The 21,998-nt window shown below is 45.2% G+C and overlaps 1 protein-coding gene across 6 annotated transcripts in view; it reads left to right on the plus strand.

Moving 5' to 3' along the window:
• The window catches only part of ARHGAP17 (Rho GTPase activating protein 17), an 80,859-nt gene that overhangs the window by 18,840 nt on the left and 40,021 nt on the right, over positions 1-21,998 (plus strand). For all 6 annotated transcript variants that reach the window (XR_004967353.1, XR_004967354.1, XM_036307860.1 and 3 more), the window contains exons 2-3: positions 15,842-15,881; positions 19,937-20,041. Coding sequence is in view for 4 of the 6 variants with exons in the window: in XM_036307860.1 (XP_036163753.1) it covers positions 15,842-15,881; positions 19,937-20,041 (145 nt within the window). In the remaining 2 variants the exon portion in view is untranslated. The remainder of the gene's footprint in view (positions 1-15,841; positions 15,882-19,936; positions 20,042-21,998) is intronic.

Genomic DNA, 21,998 nt, shown 5'->3' on the forward strand with positions numbered 1-21,998 from the left:
TTGTAAAATAAAAAATAAAAAATAAAAAATGACAACAGCCTATACAACATAGCTGTCCAGTGTGAATAACTCAAAATTATACCTATTTTTGGGGTCAGATTGGCAAAACATTTTTGGTGTGCTGCAGAATTTTAGTAATTAGTTTATGTGCCATGAGATGAAAAAAGTTAAAAATCACTGTGTTATGTTGATCTTCACCCAGAAAGACTGCCACCTTTGTGCCTTTTTTGGCAACCATAAGGTTCTTTCCATTAACCAAACGGTTCTTAGTAACTAGGGGAATTTTGAAGCCCCCCCCCACACACACACCCACGCTTGATTTGGCAGTATCTCTAGACATTTCTGGTGGTTATCACTGGGTGACCAGAATGTCAATGCATAGTGCCGAGGCTGAGAAATAGTTAGCTGTCAGCTGTACAGCAGGCTTGCAGCTCGGACTTTTCCTTTACCTCCCAAGTACCCTAATACTTTCCTAGAAAGTAGATAAAATCTCAAACTCTTTATTGTGCCAAATCTGCCTGCACAGTGAAATTTAAGAATGACATTTAGTGGGGCAAAAAATGTCTACAGTTAGAATGACTGGGACGTCTTTCTGCCGCTCTCTGCCATGTCCGTCTGTCTGGCTCTCTCTCCCAGGGACTTGGGTGCAGTCTCCAGCCTTCTCTGACCAGGGCTGCAGCAGTCGTGACTAATCAGAGTTGGCATGGGAAGTAAAGCTATTTGCCACTCTTCCCTAAGAGGTCTCCCCACCCCAAACTGGTTCAGCATAGATGTCCTATGCCTCGTTTTTTTCCCATTTCCCTCCTGCTCCCCACTACCATATTGTAGTGAGATCTTTAGGGGGTGAAATTCTTTTCAACTTTGTCTCTCCAAAAATGTCATTCTTTTGCCTTAATCTTTTTAAAAAATATTTTTAAAATTGATTTTAGAGAGGAAGGGAGAGGAAGAGAGAGATAGAGACATCAATGATGAGAGAGAATCATTGATCGGCTGCCTCCTGCATGCCTCCTACTGGGGATTGAGCCTGTGTCCCAACCGGGAATCAAACCATGACCTCCTGGTTCATATATCAACACTCAACCACTGAGCCACACCGGCCTGGCTTGCCTTCATATTTGAGGAATATTTTCATTTAATGTAAGATTGTAGGTTGGCTATTTTTTCTTTCAGCACTTTAAAGATGCCATTCCATTGTCATCTGGTCTTGTATCCCTGAGGATAAGCCAGCTATCATTTCTACTGTTGCCCCCTCGTATGTGAAATACCCCCCCCCATCTGCTTTTAATATATATATTTTTATGTCTGTTTTTTAGCAGTTTGACCTTGATCTTCTTAGGTGTTTTTGTGTGTGTGTTTATCCTGCTTAGAGTTCTGAGTTTCGGTCAGTGAGTTGATATTGTTCATTAATTTTGGGAACATCTCAGCCATCGATTCTTCAATATTTCTTCTGTCCACGTTCTCTCTCTCTCTTCCCCCTGGCTCTCTAATTCACATACAATATGCAGTCACACTCGGTTTGTGAACGTTTCTTTCCCATCTTGAACAGTTCACTTCTCAACCTGACAACCTTTTCATGCTGATGCCTGTATGATCTCATGCGTCTCTCAGGGGACAAACAAAGGAGAGAATGCGAGAACATGAATCAGTTTACTGCTGTTAATATCTCAGGAAATTGTGCTGTGAATATTTTCATGTTTTTTTGCTTTTGTTACTGCTTATCACTATTACTAAGTTTTCATTTTTTACTGTACATTTTCTTTTCGTATTTTAGTGTAGATAATTTGTTTCAATTTCCAAAACTGCTGAAATCCCTCTACTGCATTCTGTCCACATTTTCCACTGGCTCCTTTCACATATTTTATCATGGCTGTTTGAAAGTCTCTGCAAGGTAATTTCAACATCTTGCCTCTCTTTGGATTTAGTTCTGTTGACTGCATTCTGTCTTGAAAAGGCCTCGTGTTTTCTGTTGTTTTGCCCCATCTCCCAAGGTAAGTTTGCAGAAACTGAGCAACATGCCTTTTCTCTGCCAGGCTGCTTGTGTGAGGACTCCAGTCCATCTAGCCCAAGCATGTTGGTGAGTGAGTCTGGGCTTCATGGTTACTTTTGGTACCTTCAGTTCACCACAGGCTTCAGTTTCTTTGAGGCAGGATTAAAACTCTCTCTCTGGCAGGTGTGTTTATCTCAGTTCTCTGTGCCTTACCCTCACACTGTGCAGTAGGACTTGTGACTGCATCAAGAGAGCTTTTCTCAGTCCCTGCCTCCCTGTGGTTGAGGACCCCTGCCTGATGCCCATGGTCAGGGGCAGAGTGCTGCCAGGTTGCCCTCAGTTCCCTTCCTTTGCTCGCAGACTTCAACAGGCCCATGCACCTGAGCGGGGAGGTGGTGGGTGGGGGCTTGGGGGGGGGGGCTTCTTCCCCTGGCAGATCACCTGTGTCCATTCTTCTGCTCTCTCTCACCTTTGCCCTCCCTCACTGCCTTAATGCACCCTTCTGCTAGCCAACCTGCATGCTTCTAACTGCACCTTATCTCTTAGGTCTCAAAAGCCATCACCAGTTTCAGAGAACCTTTCTGGTATCCTGGCTCTGCATTGATGCCCTCCTGTCATCTCTGTAACCACTGGCAAGTTAGTTAATTTTTTTATGCCTAGGTTTCTCATCTCTAAAGTGGGTGTAATACTGTCGGTCTCCTGGTTATCTTCAGGATTAAGTGAGTTAAAATGTGTGAAGCACCTGAACATAGAAGTTAACAGGATGTCTGGACACACTGCTCAGATTCAGAGCCTAGCTGACAACAAATAAACTTCTCTGTGCCTCGATGTTCTCATCTGTAATGTGGAGACAGTAATACATACCCCATGGAGTTATTGTGAGCTTTAGAGGAATGGATCCTTGCAGAGCACCTAGAGCAGTGCCAAGCACATGGTAGAGCTCAGCAAGCGTTAGCTGGGATGCTGGTGACGCCACCCCCTCCTCCCAGAGGGCCGTTGGGATCCTGTCCGAGGGAGTGTGAGCCCTTATTTTCCTCGACAGCCCTCGAGCTCTGTCCGCACAGGGCCACATCTCTTACTTGTGATGGCTCATGGAAGGGAACCCACGCATGCTTCCTTAATGACCAACCGAGTGAAAGGTTAGCGGTGAAGCACGCCAGATAGCAGCCTGTGGTTGAGCCTGGTGATGGGCTGCGCGGCCGCACTCAGTTATTGCATTACTCTCAGTGTCCTTTTGAGTCAAAGCCTCGTTTAAAAAAGGTGAATTTTCTATTTTGAGTCGTCTGCAGCGTCCTCTCAGCCACCAAGCTGTGGTGTTGGAACACTTTTCTTTGACCTTTAAAAAAGGGCAAGTGAAGATTTATGGTGTTCTCCGCCCAGAATCCACCCAGCATCCCTTAAAGCAGCCTCACCCCAGTTTTCCCTTAATTTAGTGCATCACCCTAATCATAAAACTTTCTGGGCTACATCTGTGACGTGTATTCCTTGTAGAAACCAAAGGTCCACACTTACCCAATTTCTCAGCATTATATGCTTTTTAAGTATAGGTAATGCTCCCCGGCTGGTGTGGTTCAGTGGTTGAGTGTCGACCTATGAACCAGGAGGTCAAGGTTTGATTCCTGGTCAGAGCACATTCCCCTGGTTGTGGACTTGATCCCCAGTACGGGGCGTGCAGGAGGCAACCCGTTGATGGTTCTCATTATTGATGTTTCTATCTCTTCTCCTTTCCTCTCTGAAATCAATAAAAATATATTTTTAAAAAAGAATAGGTAATGTTTATTGTTGTTGGCAAAGCACAGTTTTGAAGGTTTTAAAATATTCTTTTGTTTGCTGTCTTATTGTGGTCTTTTAAAAGTTGTGTGAGATTCTTGATGCAAATATAAAAGTGAGGTGCTGAAAGGCCCAGCTATATGTATTTTTAGATCATAAGATTAGTTTGTAATGGAGCTAGGACCAGCATCTAGCATGAAAATTAAGAAAGACTCAGGCTTGGTCATTGATTTTGAAATTTTGAAATTGTTCTCATTCTGAGGGCCCAAAGACTGTGTGTGTGTGTGTGTGTGTGTGTGTGTGTGTGTGTGTGTGTGTTTGTGTGTGTGAAATCTTCACTAGAGGATATTTTTTTTCCATTGCTTTTCAGAGAGAGTAGAAGGGAGGGAGGGAGAGAGAGAGAAACCTCAATGTGAGAGAGACACATTGACTGGTTATCTCTTGCACACACCCTGACTAGGGGTAGGGAGCGAACCCGCAGCCCAGGTATGTGCCCTTGACAGGGAATCAAACCTGTGAGCCTTCAGTGCTTGGGCCGACACTCTAACCACTGAGCAACAGCAACCAGGGCTGTATGTATTTTATTTAATGGATGCCTGCCTCAGTTTCCACTCCTATGAAATAGGGGTAATAACAGTTTCCCCATAAGAGTACAAAGTAAAATATGTGAAATACTTTCATAAGAGAAGAATATGCAAATGCAAAGTACTGCTTAAATTTCTTTTTATGACTTATCTTTTGACCAGAGAGAGAGCTCCTTATTTTATGAATTTTTTGAACTTTCTAAAATGTTTTTTAAGTTGATAGTTTATCGCCAGTGGTTCTGCCACACTATTTCTGTTACAATAGTGGTAAGTCCTTATTGGCCAGGATCAGGTTGTGAGTCTGTTCTTACCTGTCCCATGGATAGCTGCAGAGCACACCCTACTTGCCCCGAGGTATTCTCCCTGCCTCCATTCTGACTCTGCTACCAGAACTGCCATTCTGAAGTTCAGATCTGAGTTTCAGATCTGCCACTCCATTGTGGAGAAACCGTCAGTGGCTCCCCACTGCCTCCCAGTCCTTAGCAGGCAGTGCCTTTCAGCCGGTCCCACACCCCCTATTCTGTTCCCCAGTGCAGGACCCCTCCAGGTCCCCTGCCGTGTGCTCTTTGGCTGTGTCTGTCTTATCTGACATCTGCTCGGACTGCTCCCCTGTGAAGCCGTTCCTGGCCACACAGCGCATGGCTCTTGTCTCTGCTCCCGGCACTCTGAAGAAGTTGGTGGTTTACATCCCTGCCTTTCCCATCAGCTCCCCAAGGATGGGACTGTGGCTCATATTTCTCCTTCCTCCCCAGTTCTCGACATTCAATGAGAGCTCCCCGAGTACGGCTGAGTGAGTGGAGATCTTAGTATATTGTAGCAGGTCCATCCTGAGATGGTTTCTATCTCGAGGTCTTGAGGCCCTCCCTCTCTGAGCGCACCTGAGCACCCAGCACTGGCGTTTTTACAGCCTCTTCACCGGCAGCGTGAACACAGCCGCGGGACACATTGATCCTTTGATGCAGGGTTTTGTCAGCTCACCACACTCGTTCTCTAAGTTTCTGTGTATTGTGTGCCTGTGTCCTTGGTGGCCTCCAGCCCACGCAGCGTTACCACAACCAACCCTTTGTTTTAAGTGAGCTGCCTGCCTTGCTCCTGCTCTAAGTTTGACACAGCCTCTTGTCTTTGTGATGTCTCTGCTCTACCATAACTTCCTGCAGAAGAAGCTAGAACTGCTTGAATACCTGTGGAAAGGTCATTCTGAGATAAGACTTGCTGCTTGGGATTTATCTGATGCTGATTATTTGTTGTCTCAGAATAGCTAATGTCCATGAACCCTCACTGGGTACCAGGGACCAATTTGATGAGATAAATGGGGTAAATGAGATAACCGTTGGTTCTAAACAGCCACTATATGGTGGCACGATCATCCCTTCTAGTTTACAGTAGGATCACTCCATTGTATGGGGAGGCGTCGACTCACCTATATAGTTCACCAAGCGACAACCCTGGACTCAAGCCCGGTCTGTCTAACTCCAGAGCCCTAACCCTAGCTCCACTGCACAGTCTCCTTCATCTTTGCTAAAGATGAAACTTAGAATCTGTCATCTATCAGCTTCTTATCACTCAGCTTCCTCTGCCTACGAAGGCAAGACAACCATGAATCGTACACGAGACACATTCCAGGCGGTCTTGACTAGAAAAGGGTGTTTGTGGCCTGTTGTACAGGAACCCGGCAGACCATCTGCTGCTGCCCACCACTTACTGCCGGGCCCTCTTCCTACCTGTCCTGGTAGTCACTCCGCCACCTGGCAGCTCTCGGTATTCTGACCTTCCCGTGCGGGGGTTCTCAGTGGGGCTGCACTTGGAGTGGAATGGGGAGCTTTTAAAAAGCCAGGCCCCGCCCCCAGAGGCTTCTATTCAGTCATTCTGGGTGGGAGTCCAGGTAGTATTCATTTTTTAACATGTTAAGCGCCCAGTCCGTCACTGGTGGCTGACACTATACTTTCCGTCTGGAAGACAAAACAGGCTGGGCGCTTCACGTTAAACAACTCTTTTTGAGATCTAAAGCCCATGTGTGCTGACTTAGGAGGAAGCGTTGGAAGCGAGCCTGCACAACCTGTCTGCAGCTGCAGAGCGCCTCCCCGCGCGGCCAGAGCTGAGCCCCTGGCGCCCAGTAGCCTTGCCTTTGGCACTTTTGCTTTAGATTTTCTTGTGGGGCTTTTCAGCTCCTCCGGGCCTCTTGCACTGTCATGGCAGCAAACGGCCCTCCTCCACGTGCTCCCAGGTCTTATCTCCGTGTCTACTGTCCTCATTGTGATAATTCGCAAAATATTTCTCACATATTTTTGCTTGCTTAAATAAATTTGGAAATCTCAAACTCAGCTGCCTCCAGATCCAAGCAGGTGCTAAACATGACTAGAGCAGGGTCGGTAGAGAGGGACTTGGAAGTTCCTTGAGAGACCATTGAGGGGAGGCCCACAGTGTGCTGGTGGCCTCGAAGTTTCCTTCTGACTTGCCATAAGCAGGAATGGTTTATTGGTGGAGCTTTGAGACAACACGTGTTACAGCAGGGCTAGCAAATAGGTTCCATTTCATGTGCTGGGGGAAAACCAGCTGACCAAACAGAAAGCTTCAGGGATACGCTCACACTTGTAGGAAAACGATAACACTCAGTTCCATTTATTCTGACATACAGCAGGTCATCCTCGGCACTGACTGGAGTTCAAGTAATATTATGGACAGTCAGGTAGGTTGATAAGAGTTTGTTATTGTTTAAAATAAAAAATAATTGTTACCTTAGAGAAGCTGTCAATATGTGGGCAAAATTCCATCACTTAAGGAAATAATTCAGAGTATAGAACTATTAGATGTATTTTGCCCATGTTATCAAAATATTTTCTATTGGACCATTTTCCCTTCTGATAAATACTCCCCCCTTCTTTTCAGTGTTATGCATGGGGGTAATTTTTTTCCTTTCCCATACTATCTCATTAGAGTTCTTTAAACTCTTTTAAGACTTTTAAAACTACTTTGTGGAATATGTAACAAATTGCTTCATTTATTGTCAGAGGATCCTTTATTTTTAAAATCCAATTCTGTGGATTTCAGGTTCCTTCCCAGAAATTTGAGACAGCTAATCTACTGAAATAAAACAGGACAAATTCACCCTGGCTCACTATGAAATGAAACGTGTGCCTTCCCACTGGGCGCCAAGGCTCAAGTGGGTTTTGTACACACCTGTAACAGGAGATGACAATGCTACATAGCCTGGTTCCCAGCAGCATGAAATGCATTGGTTGGCTGTCGGTCTGGCCACGGTAATTTCACTGCATGAAGTGATCATGTACTGTTGACCTATGTCATATTGAGGTGCCTCAGTAGATGGGCTAGAATTTTTGTTACTCATAAAAGATGCAGCTAAGTATTTTCAGGTAGCCAGAATTTAAAATCAGTTTGTTAAATGTTCTTTCCATGTCCCATTTCTTTTTTAAAATATTAATTGGTATGTCTAAGTGTGAATGTGTAAGTAAAAAAGACAACAGAACTATGATCTGTGAATTTGTAACCCACAGCATACAGTGCTGTGATCTCGGGACCGGTGATGTTTAGTATGTTGGCCCATGTTTGCCCTCCTGGGTGGAGAGTATGCTGAGTGGTAGGAAGGCGAGCTGTCCCAAGGCCTCAGGGTGGCTGTAAGGATTGACAAGGAGCAATTTTGTGGCATCTTGAAAAGCCAGTGCCACTCAACTTCTGAAACAGGTTGGGAAAGCGCAGAAATCCCCTTTCAACGTAAGAGTTGGGAAGTGTTGAAAGGGAATGGCGTCCAGTCTGAACCACACTCCACTTGTACCCAGATCAGAGGTTGGCACACTGTGGCCTTTGGCAAATCTGGCTGCAGTGGCTCAGAGTGGTGTTTGCATTCTTAAATGGTTGGGGAAAATCAAAAGAAGAATAATATTTAATGGCTTACGAAAATTGTGTGAGTTCAAGTTTCCGTGCCCCTAAACAAAGTGTATTGGAACACCACCAGGTCCATTAATTTATTTGTGTCGGTGGCTGTCATGCTACAACAGTGGAGCTGAGTACTTGTGGCAGAAGACCGTGTGGCCTGCAAGCCTGAAATGCTTATTGTGTGGTCTTGCTAATGCCTGGCATAGACGGTTGTACTTATTCAGATCTTGTCCTGAAGTCTGTTTATAAGTAGGGATTAGAGGGAAAACAATCATTGTAATATTTCAGCATTTAGGGGGGCTCATGGAGGGACAAAAATGGGGAGGTGGAGGACAGACATAATTTCTGATCTCTCTGTCACCACTGTCACCAGCACTGGGCTGTGCCTCCACATTGGACTCTTATTATCAGAGTCAGCCACCCCCACTCATTTTGGCAGCTGCTTCGCGAACATGAGGCAGAATGTCTAGGAAGAGAAAATATGCTTCCAGACGGGCCTCACATACCAGGCCTGCCAGCAAGGCTACCACCAGGCTGCTTCCCTGCCTAGTGCTATTGAACTTTCTTCTTGCTATATGTTTTGAAACCTAGAATATTTTCAAACCTTATTATATCAGTGTGACAGTCATTTACTTTTTTATTTACTCATTCGATGTATATTTATTAAGTACTGTGTGTCAGGCAGTTGCTAAGCTAAGGCTCTGGGAGAGGCCAACGCCCACCTTAGCCCTCACTCCTCGGCTAGTGGGGCGGAGGTCAGTGACGCTCTGCTCAGAAGATCACAGCATGAGAAGGTGTGGACTTGAGCATCTATTCCCTTGGCTCCCGGAATCCATGCTTTCTGGAAATGTGTGTGTTCTGAATGCATAGTGAGAAACAGTGATGCTTCATAATAGTGGCGTTTGGCATTTGAGCATAGTGGTGACAGAAACTCCTCTAGAAATTAATCTATGGATTGATATGCAAATTGTCAGGCCGGTTGGGAATTTTCCTTTGACTCTGTCTCCTAGTTGAAGCATTTTCTGATGGACTGCTTCAGATTGGGAATGTTCCTGTTTTCTCCCGGTCAGGTGAGTGGGCCAAGAGTCACATCCTGTTAAAGGAGATTGCAGGGGGGCCGTTACCACAGCTAGTCCAGGGAAAGGCGAGCATATTAAGGCCAGCACAGCACTGCTTTTAGGTTTTGAGAATTATGAGGAGAAATCTTAGGTTTTACCAACAAGTGATAAATACATGAAAAATCCTGCCTGACCTAAGCCTCGATTGAATGACGAGTTAAATTGCACAGTGACTTGCATAGGAAAAAACAAACCCCAGAGTGAAATGGTGAGCGGGACCTGCCTTCCTGCTTGTATTGTTTTTCCAGTTACAGACAGGAAACATTCAAGTGGAGTGTTTCCAAGCACAGAACATTGGACACAAAGAAGGCTCTGACAAAGCAGAAAAACCCACTATAAAATGTTTAGGTCTGTGAGTGAAATGTCTGCTTTAAAACCTATGTAGCAAGCATCATCATTATTATTTTTTAAAATATATTTTTATTGATTTTAGAGAGGAAGGTAGAGGGAAAGACAGATAGAAACATCAATGATGAGAGAGAATCATTGATCGACTGCCTCCTGCACACCCCACACTGGGGATCGAGCCCGCAGGCCCGCAAGCCGGGCCTGTGCCCTGACCGGGAACCAAACCGTGACTTCCTGTTTCGTAGATCTTTACTCAACTTCTGAGCCATGCTGACCAGGCGCAAGCATTATTTTTTTAGTTGGATAACTTTGACTACCACTTTATTGTTTTGGTCTTTAGATGCCTTGACAAATTGAATATATTGTTCTCCCTTGCTTTGCTAATGAATTAAAAAAAAAAACATCAAAAATAACACATCTCAGTAAGAACCAAATTCCTTTGACTAATGTACATGCTCTTTGGTTGGGCACCTGGGCCAGTATTCTGAATAATCTGTGGACTTTCCTTAGGTAAGAGTTCCATGTCTCGGGTAAAGGTGAACGGACACCCAGTTCAGCATGAAAGGGCTGAGCCTCTGACCAGGACAGTAACGAGGAGGATCAGGTCATTGGGCCATATATTGGGTGAGGTGGGGATGGTGGTGGTTCTCTAAAATAAAGGTGAAGTTGGACAGGCCAATGGGGACATCTTTGAGGGAGGGAACCATTTATATTACATTCTGGAATCATAATTATTCTGGAATCATAATTTGTCACTTAAAAGTAATCTTTCTTAGATGTCTCATATTCATGAATTGGAAGAATTAATATTGTTAAGATGTCCATGCTACTTGAAGTGATTTATGGGTATATATATATATATATATATATATATATATAGTCCATTTATATTGAATTCCAATGGCATATTTCACAGAAATAGAAAAATGATCTTAAAATTCATATGGAAGCACAAAAGACACTAAAGAGCCAAAGCAATCTTGAGCAAGAAGGACAAGGCATCGCACTTCCTGATTTCAAACTATATTATGAAGCTGTAGTAAGCAAAACAGTACAGTACTGGCATAAAGACAGACATATAGACCAATGGGACAGAATAGAACCACACATATATGGTCAACTATTGACAAGGGCACCAAGAATATGCAATAGGGAAAGGATGGTCTCTTTAATGAAATGGTGCTGGAAAAATAGACATCTTCATGCAAAAGAATGAAACTGAACTCCTACCTTATACCACTCACAAAAATTAACTCAGAATGGATTAAAGAGTAAAAGGTAAGACCTGAAACCCTAAAACTCCTAGAAGAAAACAGGGAAGCCTTTTGAAATTGGTCTTGGCAATGATGTAATGGTTGTGACACTGTCAGCATGACTCAGTGGCTAAGCATCGACCTATGAACCAGGAGGTCACGGTTTGATTCCCGGTCAGAGCACATGCCTAGCTTGCGGTCTCCATCCCCAGTGGGGGGCGTGCAGGAAGTAGCTGATCACTGATTCTCTATTATCATTGATGTTTCTATCTCTCTCTCCCTCTCCCTTCCTCTCTGAAATCAATAAAAATATACTTTTAAAAAAGAAAAACAAAAAACCCCGAAGACACAAACACACACATTAGCTTAGGCCTACACAGGGTCAGGATCACCTCTTCCACCTCCGCTTCCTGCCCACTGGAAGTGTTCAGTGGTAACGCATGGAGCTGTCATCTGTGATAACCATTCCTTCTTCTGGAGCACCTCCCAAAGCACCTGCCCCTGGCTCTCTGCCAGGCAGTGTCACTTTTCAGAAGTAGGTCCATGGTGCTTTGCTTGGTTTGTTTCTTTTCTTTTTTTTCCTTCATAGATTTTCTTGTTAGAAGATAATGTACCATGAGCATTCCCTCTCTATTAATGAAAACCTTTCAGTGTTGGGGTTCATGTTTTTAAAACATTTTAAAGAGCTGGTTGAGGTCTGCCAAAACATCTGCTGAATCGAACCCTTCACTATGACTTTCCTTGGGGTTCTTTTTCTTCTGCAGTTTCCTTTTCTCTTGCCTCCTCTTCAGCTGTATTCCTGTTCAGTTCCAACAACTCCTCATTAGTCAGTTCCTCTGGAACCACCTCTCCGAGCTCTTCTGTGTCACCCTCTTCCACACCCAGGTTTAAGTTATTGCCATCTCCACCACAGCCTTGTTGATTTTTGCAACCTTTATGCAACTACATCGCAATAGCTACAGCATCATGATGGTACAGCATCAGCAGGCAATGGGAATTCTTAGCTTCATTATAATCTTATGGGACTACCGGGGTGTGTGTGTGTGTGTGTGTGTGTGTGTGTGTGTGTGCGCGCGTGCGCGTGCGTGCGCGCTGTCTCTTGTTAACCAAAACGCCATTATGCGGGGCATGATTGTAGACATTTTTCTAAAGGGCACATGATTGCAGACATTTTTTCAAAAAAAGATATATAAATGGCTAATAGGTATATGAAAAACCACTGTGAGATATCACCTCACACCTGTTAGGATGTCTGTTATCAAAAAGACAAGAAATAACTAATGTTAGAATATGGAGAAATTAGAACACTTTTACACTGTTGGTGTAAATTGGTACAACCACCATGGAAAACAGTATGGAGGCTCCTCAAAAAATTAAAAATAGAACTACCTTATTTATGGTCCAGCAATCTCAGTTCTGGGTATATATCTGAAGGAAATAAAATCAGTATCTCAGAGATGTCTGCACTTGTATGTTCAATGCAGCATTATTCACAATAGCCAAGCTGTGAAAACGACCTACCATTGTGTGAAAGGACAAAGATGGCACACACACACATCCTGGAAAATTACTCAGCCACGAGAAAGAAGGAATCCTGTCATTTGCAACATGGTGAACCTGGAGGACATATACAAGTGAAATAAGCCAGACACAGACAAAAACTATGATCTCACTTACATGTGGAATAAAAATAAAAATGAATTCATTGAAGCAGAGAGTACAATCATAGTTGCCAGGAGCTAGGGAGTGGGGGAAACGGGGAGATGTTGGTCAGAGGATACAAACCTTCAGTTGTAAGATGAGTAAGTTCTGGGATCTAATGTACAGCATGGTGACCACAGCTCGTAATAGTGTATGATATATTGGAAGTTTACTAAGCATTCTTACAACTGGAACAAAAAGGGTAACTGTAGGAGGTGACAGATGAGTTTGTGATAATCATTTCACAGTGTAAATCAGATCATCACATTGTATACTTTAAATAGATATAGTTTTGTTTGTCAAGTATACCTCAGTAAAGCTGGGAGAAAAAGTAATCTCTTCTGATTATAGGTAATTTTAAATAATTTCAGTAAACGCTAAAATCTGGTTAAGATGCATTGGAAATCTTTCTAAAATTTTATCAATGCAATATACAGTGTCCACAAAGGCAGGAGACAGTGCAAATTTATTTTTGAACAGCGTGTAAACATTTTCATATATTTTTCAGCCTCCAGATACCTTTTTTAGGTAAAAGGCTCTAAATTTAAAGCAAAGGGTCCAGTTGCTAATTTGTAAGGGGGAAAATAATGCTGATTTGCCTTGTGTTTTGGATACGCTGAGGTATGTGTTCTGTTGTACTTCTGTAGGTTGGCGGTTGGACCCAGTGCTTTAAAGTAGTTACGCTTCACTTAAAATCAGATCAAGCATGTCACTTGAAAATGTAACTAACATTATTTTTAAAAATGTGAAACTATGTATCTGTGTAGTCTGGAAAGTCAAATACCATAGAAGGCTTATCACAAAGTAGAGTGGGTTCTCCCCCACACACCCCACTCTCCTAGCTGAGATTCCCCAACCCAAGAGGCAACTCCTTTCACATTGTAGCTGTTTATTCCGGCATTGACTCATTCATGTTTATAAATATGTGTAAACTGCTACCCTTTGAGTTACCAAGTTTAGGTATAATTTATTGACCTCTTATAAATGATGATTTAGGGTTCTTGTGTAACCTTCCTCTCTGCTTCTGCTCCCTATCTTGCCAATACAGTTACATTACAATTTTTGGATTTATTACTATTCGTTATCACAGCAAATAAATTATTTGAAGGTGAGCATAGTAGTGTACTATGATTATCTTTCTGATGGACTTTCTGGGTTTTTTTTCTGAAGTTAATACTTGCTTTTTTGTGTGTGTGGCTATTGCAGTGCTGTGCCCTTAAATGTTTTAACATCTGAATCCCCTCCTACCCCACGAAAACCCTGATTTGTATTGTTTGCGCTTATTTGCATTGTTTTTTATTTTTCTTTTCAAATTACCAGTGTGAGGCCCCTGAACAAGGAGCTAGGAAGAGTTGCACGCAGTGGTTCTCCTGCGTGAATCCCAGCACACTCCTGCTGACATCCCACACTGGGATTGTAGCACACGCTTCCCTCCTCTTTGGTTGCAGTTTTGAGATAAGTTCATTTCAGCCCAGCTGGCCTGGCTCAGTGGTTGAGCATCGATGTCATGAAGTCACGGTTCGATTCCCCGTCAGGGCACATGCCCGTGTTGTAAGCTCCATCCCCAGTGTGGGGTCTGCAGGCTGCAGCCAATCAGTGATTCTCTCTCATCATTGATGTTTCCATCTCTCTCTCCCTCTCCCTTCCTCACTCTGAAATCAATAAAAATATATTGAAAAATAAATATATAAAATAAGTTCATTTCATAAGAGGACATACTTGCTCTGAATCTCTTCTTTTGAACTTATGAATACAGCTGACCTGGAACAACATGGGTTTGAACTGCACAGGCCCATTTATTTAAACATCTTTTTTAATACTAGTAAATACTAAAAATGTATATTCTTTCTCTGCCTTTATTGCAAGAATACACTATACAATACATATTACATACAAAGTATGTGTTAACTGTTACAGCAAAGCTTCCGGTTGAGTAGGCTTTTAGTGAGCTTTGGGAGAGTGAAAAGTTGTCTGTGCATTTCCGGCTGTTGGGGTATTTGCTGCTCCTAATCCTTGTTTAGGGTCCATTGTGTGCTGATGGGAGTTGGGAGTTTCCTGTGTGTACACTTACCCTCGCAGAGGTCAGAGGTGCAGAGGTTCTGCCAAGGTGTGCAGGGCCCAGCTCAGGTCCCTGAGTGTTGGCCAGAGAAGACACTGCCCAAGTCCTACAGTCCCTGGAGGTGCTTTGCTAGAGACAGGGAGAGGCTATGGGGCGCAGGCGCACGGCGGGAAGCTGTGGCGGTCTCATGCCAGGTCTGTCCTTGTTAGTTGACTGCTGGGGTTCTTTTTGAGGCTGGTTCCTTGAGCTCATAGGCCAGCTGAGCCCTGGCCTCCACTTTCCTAACTGGCGTGACTACCTGTGTTTGGCACTTCAGCACGCCTGGCCCTGCATGCTAGTGAGTTCTAGGCTGGCATATTTTGGTCTGCTGCTTGCAGGGCCTGTTCGGAGAGCTGAGAGTTGGCCTGCTTGGGAGCCAGGGCCTTGCCCTGCTGTAGGCCCTGCTCCTCTAGACCTGGGAGATATTGGAGTCAGATCAGAGTTCGGTTTTCTGCAGAAACTGTGAGGGAGCCACTCCGTGGCCATCCAAGTCAGTGGGCACTGCTGTGGCAGCGGGTATTGGAGACCTCTGTGGCAATCTCGGTTTTACGCGTAGGCTGGGGGTGTGCACCACCATACTGGTGGCAGCTGGCGCTCTTCTGGGCCGGCAATGTTTTTAGGTCATTTTAGTGGATTCCATTCACTTTCTGGGTTCATGGCTTTTCCTTTTCTTGTAATAGTTCCTGGGCAAGATAAGCACTTCATTCTGCAATGTATCTTATACAAAGGCTCAGAATTCCTGGTTCATTGCCTTCCCTTTCTCTGCCACTCCCCAATGTTGAGGACTGCAACAGACTTTCTCCTTTCTCTTAGAAATCTCCTTGTTTATTTCCAAGAGACTTGGTAGGTTTGTTAAATGGCTTGGTTTAAATCACTATTTGAGTCAGGAGTCCAAATGGCACTTAGATTGTAGTAAAAAAACAACAGGTTTTACTTAAGTGGTCCTCTGATGTAAAAATTGGTACAATTTCTCCACTTGTTACATTCATTTCTGCCTGTTTTGTTTTAAATTCTGGGGTAATAATTATTACTTGTCCTGAGTTGCTTTTCATTTCTGGATCTCTAACTCTGAACTTTAATTTTCCCCACAGAGCTGAGAAAACAGAGGTTCTCAGTGAAGATCTGCTACAGGTAACTAAATTAAGTATTTTTAAAATGTCCTGTTTAAAGGCATGTCAAAAAAAAAAAAATCCATAGGTGAGAGCTGAAGCTTATGGGGGTTTTTTAAGCCTAAAGCAGAATGACATGGGTTAGCATGGTTTGAGCAGGAAAGAACGGCCGTTGAGTTGCATGGTGATAAAGGGGATGTGAAACTGGTCACGCTGTGTTGTTCACAGGGGCTGGCCCTGCTTTCTAGCGCCAGGTGTTGGAGTGGGGGTGGGGGCCTGGTCACAGGTCCTGGGCAGGTCGGGGGGCTGGAGTTTGCTGCTGTGATGAGGCCTTTGATGGGAGAGGCCCTGCCAGCTGCAGCAGAGGCCCCACTGGCTTCATCCTAGAGTTGTGTGGGGTTTTTTGTTTGTTTTTGGTTAATCCTCACCCAAGGATATTTTTTAAAAAAATACATTTTATTGATTTTTTACAGAGAGGAAGGGAGAGGGATAGAGAGTTAGAAACATCGATTAGAGAGATACATTGATCAGCTGCCTCCTGCACACCCCCTACTGGGGATGTGCCCGCAACCAAGGTACATGCCCCTGACCGGAATCGAACCTGGGACACTTCAGTTCGCAGGCTGACGCTCTATCCACTGAGCCAAACTGGTTAGAGCAAGGATATTTTTTTCCATTGATTTTTTTTAGAGAGAGTGGAAAGGAGGGAGGGGGGAGAGAGAAACAGCAATGTAAGAGAGATACATCAATTGGTTGCCTCCCACACATACTCCACTGGGGATGGGGATCGAATCCGCATCCCAGGTATGTGCTGTTGACCTTCAGTGTGCGGTCAGACACTCTAACCACTGAACTACACATGTGGCCAGGGCTCATCCTAGAGTTTTTTATTTTTTATTGATTTCAGAGAGGAAGGGAGAGGGAGAGAGAGATAGAAACATCAGTGATGAGAGAGAATCACTGATCGGCTGCCTCCTGCACGCCCCCCACTGGGGACTGAGCCCGCAACCCAGGCATGTGCCCTTGACCAGAATGGAAACTAGGACCCATCAGTCCGCAGGCTGACGCTCTATCCACTGAGCCAAACCAGCAGGGCCTAGAGTTTTGACTCCTTGCGCCCTCTTACAATTTGGCTCCCCGACTGAGTTGAGTTGGGCCCTGTGGGACTTAGGGTCTCAGTGACAGTTGACTGGATGTGTCAGAATCACCATGAGGCAATAGGGGGTGGCCTCAAGTCATTAGCTCAAACTTTCTTTCCTCTTTGTAGGGAGAGGCGTTGCTGCCCAGGGCCTAAGCCAGGTCCACTCTCCTCCATCTCTCAAGAGGTTTCCCTAACTTTAGGGGTGGGTTGAAGGTCCTGGGCCCTTGATACATATCACTTCACCTACCCTACTCCATCCCACCCACACCAGATACTTCAGGAAGGACAGAGCCATCCTCACCTGCCTCCTTGGTCTCATATCTGTAATCTGCCCGTCTGCTCCGGGCGTCCCCGAGGACCAAAGGCCTGCTCCCTGGTGACTCGCTCTCTGTGCAGGGAGGCGCATAATTTTTTAAAAAATGCTGCTTCTGCCACATCAGGCCGCAACGTCCTAATTATGACAGCCGTCTGCAGTAGAATATTTTAAGAGCACAGTTTCGTTTCTTTATTTTTTTTATTTTTGGAGGACTGGAAGTTTTCATTAAGGATTAGAAGCCCCCTCCCCCCAAAGATTTATTAAAGAATTATAGTCTTAATATTTTCTCATTGTTTTATTTGTCATATATTTCTAACTCATTTTCAGACATTCAGAAGTATTGTTTGGTCCAGTTAAGCTTTAACCACACTCATTTTCATAAATGTCAGTATTCTCCCGCCCACCCCCACCTCAGTGGCATACATCACCTCACTTAATCCTTGGAGCCCTGAGATGAGGCCAGCGGCCCCTTTCCCTGGAGCGCAGGCAGCAGCCATCTGTTCTTGTCCCTTTGCCCAAACATCTGCTGGGCTGAAGAGGTTGCCAGTTTCTAGGAACTCCTTACTTTGACACAGATAACCTTGTCCGTCATAATTGCTGCAGATGTTTTTTGATTTCTGTTGTTTTTGAGTGTAGAGAGGGAGAATAGTGCTTAAAGGTGTGGAGTCTGGTGCCTAGCTACTTGGATTCGAACTCCAGGTTTGCCCCTGCCTTGCTCTGTGGCCTCGGGGATTTACTTAACCACCCCATGCCTCGGTTTCCAGTTCTCTGAAAGGCAGGTGATAGCTGTATCCGTCTCATAGTTAACCCTGGGAGAGCATGGGGTGGAGGCCAGCACATGGCCCTGCTGAAGGGTTATGTGTTGTTTTGTTCCCACTGTTGCAGGCCAGAGATGATTTTGTTTCTGGTGTGAAATTTCCCTTAACTTGCTCTGTGTCCCCCTACGTCAGCGATTTTCAGCCTTTTTCATGTCATGGCACATAAACTAATTACAATCATGCGACACACCAAAAAAAATAAATAAATTACATTTTTTGCCCATCTGACAAAAAATAGGTATACCTTTGATTCATTCACACTGGATGTATGTTGTCATTTTTTTCATTGACGATCTAAGGGAAAAGAGGTCAGGACTCCTGGTATTGCATGTTTGAAAAATTCTTGCCGCGGCACACCGGTTGAAAATCGCTGCCCTGCATCCTTTCTTGGGTCTCCGTGAGAGCTGTTTAAGAGGCTGCCTGTTTATTTAGCTTGTATGTTGTTTCCTGTGGCAACTGTAATTCCCAGGAGGCAGGAGCCACCATGTATGTACTGCTCTTTTTCTAATGCCCTGCGCAGGGACTCAATAGATACGTGTCCGTTCAACAGATAGTAAGTGAGCACCTTCCATTTGTGTGCCAGACGCGCTCCAGGTACTTGGGATATGGAGTGAGCAGAACAGGCCACAGCCTTGTCCCTGCCGACTACATTCTAGTGCAAATGGGAGTCAGAATGAAATGGAGTTTTTTGGGGGGTTTCCCCCAGGCTTTTGTGGCAAGTGAAGCGTGTGTATTAGTTTTCTGATGTTTTAAAATCTGGCCATTTGTAAGCTTTGGGGAAGCTGATGCGGCATCTGCTGCTAAATATAAACGTGCCTGCCAGACCGGGGCCTGGTGACCCACCGGGCTTGCCTCTGGACGAAAGCTGCTCCGTGCGTGAGGGCCTTAGGGAAAGAGGCACAGAGCCTCCTCATTGGGTAAAACGTTTGGGGCAAAAGTGTATTCTGCTTTGAATTTGTTGATTTTTCTTTAAAATAGAAAGCATCCCTAAGGGCCTGTTCATTCTTAGTGAGTCATCAGAATACACATTTTTGGCATTCCTTCCTGTAAAAAGCAGCTCCTTTGCCATAAATGGCCATATCCCAGCAGTAATATTTTGGGAAGCGAATCATGATGCGGGGGTCCCTTAAGTCAGTGTTTCTTACTACTGGCTGCCATTCTGCTTTGGAGGCTTATTTCAAAAACAAAGACAAAAACCCACCCCACGCACAATAAGGAATAGTTTTGAAAACACAGACCCTGAAGTTAAAGTGTGGTCAGTTGCTGTGTCTCTTCTGCTTGCTGTGTGGGTGGCCACATTGCCATGTGCGGGAGAGCTGCGGAGGGCCCTGCGGCTTCTCCCTCCCGCAGTGGGCCTGGTCTGCTCTGGAGGGTGGACCTGGCCCATTCCTGGTGCTGTGACGTGTGACATCACTGCCACTGCTCTTTCTGTGGCAGGTTTAGATTCAGCACCTTGGGGATCTAAAGCCCTCAGAGTGAGGGAAGTCAGTGGGTCTCTCCCAGAGGTGACTTTGCTCTCTGAGGGGTTATTGGACATTTTCTGGAGACAGTTTTGGTTGTCACAACTACTGACATCCAGTACAAAGAGGCCAGAGATGATGCCACACATCCTGTCATTCACAGGACAGTTCCCCACGTCCCACAGTTACTGGTGTCAGTGGACAGGAACCATTCGCATCTTTACCAGGAGCCAACAAATCTGACTGCAGGGTGCTTCCCTGCCTAGTGCAGGCGCCACATAAGGAAGAGGCTGAGTTTGTTCTTCAGCCCTGCACATGGCCCATTTGTCTCTGTTTTGCCAGATCGAACGGCGCCTGGATGCGGTGCGGTCAATGTGCCACCACTCTCACAAGCGCCTGACGGCATGCTTCCAGGGCCAGCATGGCACGGACGCCGACAAGAGACACGTGAGTAGCAGATGCGACTTCGCTCTCAGTTCTTGTCTCTTTGAGGGGCTTTCTCCTTTGACTGGCTGGATTCCCCAGGCAACATCAGCTTTGCCTGCAGATTTGTACCTTATCTCACGTCCATACTCACAACACCTGCCCGCCCACAACATTCTTTGAAGCTTAGGATATCATTGAGGCTGAAAGCCCTGCCCACTCCAGTGCTTTTGACTGGAGCCATTTGTCATGGATTAGAGAATGGACTTGTCAGTTAGGAATCCTTTAATGGCAAAAGCTGAAGGCTTGTCTGAAATTCACTTAGAAAGTAGAGTTTATTGGCTTCCGAGCTAGCATTTCAGTGATGAGGCCACAGCCCAGGGTCTTTCCTTCTCTCATTTCTCCCTTCAGTGTCCGCTTGACCCCTAGTGGACACCCCTCCTACTTGCAGGTTGGCTGTCCGCTGCTTCCCTGGGTTCACTCTCCTGTGTGTGTCCACCTGGAGTAGAAAGCATCTCTTTACTGTAGTTGTCTTTTTAAAAAATATATATGTTTTTTTATTGATTTGAGAGAGAGCAAGAGAAACATCAATTGGCTGCCTTCTGCACACCCTCTATTGGGGATCGAGCTCACAACCCAGGCTTGTGCCCTAACTGGGAATCAAACCCGCAACCTCTCAGTGCACCAGACAATGTCCACCCAACTGAGCCACATTGGCCAGGGCTTCCAGTGATTGTCTTAATGGGGTGAGAAACCTTCTTTTTGCTGTTGTTTTGTTTGTCACCTGGTGTCTCAAAAGGAAGAGCTGGAACGCAGGTGACCTGTGCCGCTTTCTTTTACATTCCCTACAGGCGTTTATGGGGCATTTTGACAACTGGGTCATTCCTCGCGTGCATAGCACCAAGCACTCTGCAGTGTGTATGTCAAGGAGTGGAAGTTTGCAAACACCTGCAATCCCAGGAGTGCCTGCCGCAGGTCTCGTTCTTCAGATTCAGCCCCTGCCACTCCTTCTCTTGCCACGACTTCTGCTCTGTTTGCCCTTTTAATACTGTTTTCTGAGGTCTGTCCTTCTCGGTCTCACAGTCACGTGCTTTGGACCACTTCCTCTAGTCTCATGGCTTCTAACTGATGTCTGTATACAGGGACTTCTAAACCATTTTCAACCAAGTAGAAAGCTCCCTTCCCTTGCTGTCTGTTCTGGCATGCATAACCAGTTCTGTGCTGACTCAAATTCTAGCCCCGGTTCCGCAAGCTAGAAACTGCGGTGTTATCTTACGTCCCTTTCAGTTTGCCCTCAGTGTCCTGGAGTGGCTCAGTGAGCATATCTTGTGATTCTCTGTGAGTGTTGTTTGACTTCCTCCCCTCCCCTCTCCTCCCACTCCTCCACTTGGCTCCCAGGCGAGACCTGGACTGCCACAGGCACCTCCGGAGTGGCATTGCCTGCCCTGATCACCCTCTTTTCCAGACTGTCTTCAACCTGGTCACCAGAGTTGTTTTCCTGAAATACAGATTAACCCTGTCATCCTCCTGCCTTAAAACAAAGAGACCAAAAAAAACAAACAACAACAAAAAACTTCATTTAGTTGTTCTCCACAGGGACCAGACTACACTCCTGGGATATTTGGAAATGTGTAGAAACGTTTCTGGTTGCCATAGGGACTGAGGTACACTACCGGCATTTGGAGGGTAGGCAGCCAAAGCGCCCAACATCTGCAGTGTCTGAAGGGAAAGTTCTACACTTGAAGGTGCCCCAGTGTCAGCAGCGCCTGCCAGGGACATGCTGCCTTTGCGGGTTAAGGTCTAAGCTTTTAGCATGACTTACGCCCTTGCTAATCGGATTGAATTTCCCCTTGTCAGTCCCATTGTCTCTGTTTCCTTTCCTTCATGCTGTATGCATTGTCCACACAGTTCGGTGTTTGATAAAAGTTTATTTGTGTCTAATGAGTATATGTGACAGCAGAGCTGTGCCTCAAAGCAGACA

Source organism: Myotis myotis, unplaced genomic scaffold (assembly GCF_014108235.1).
Source record: "Myotis myotis isolate mMyoMyo1 unplaced genomic scaffold, mMyoMyo1.p scaffold_m19_p_5, whole genome shotgun sequence".
NCBI classification, from domain to species: domain Eukaryota; kingdom Metazoa; phylum Chordata; class Mammalia; order Chiroptera; family Vespertilionidae; genus Myotis; species Myotis myotis.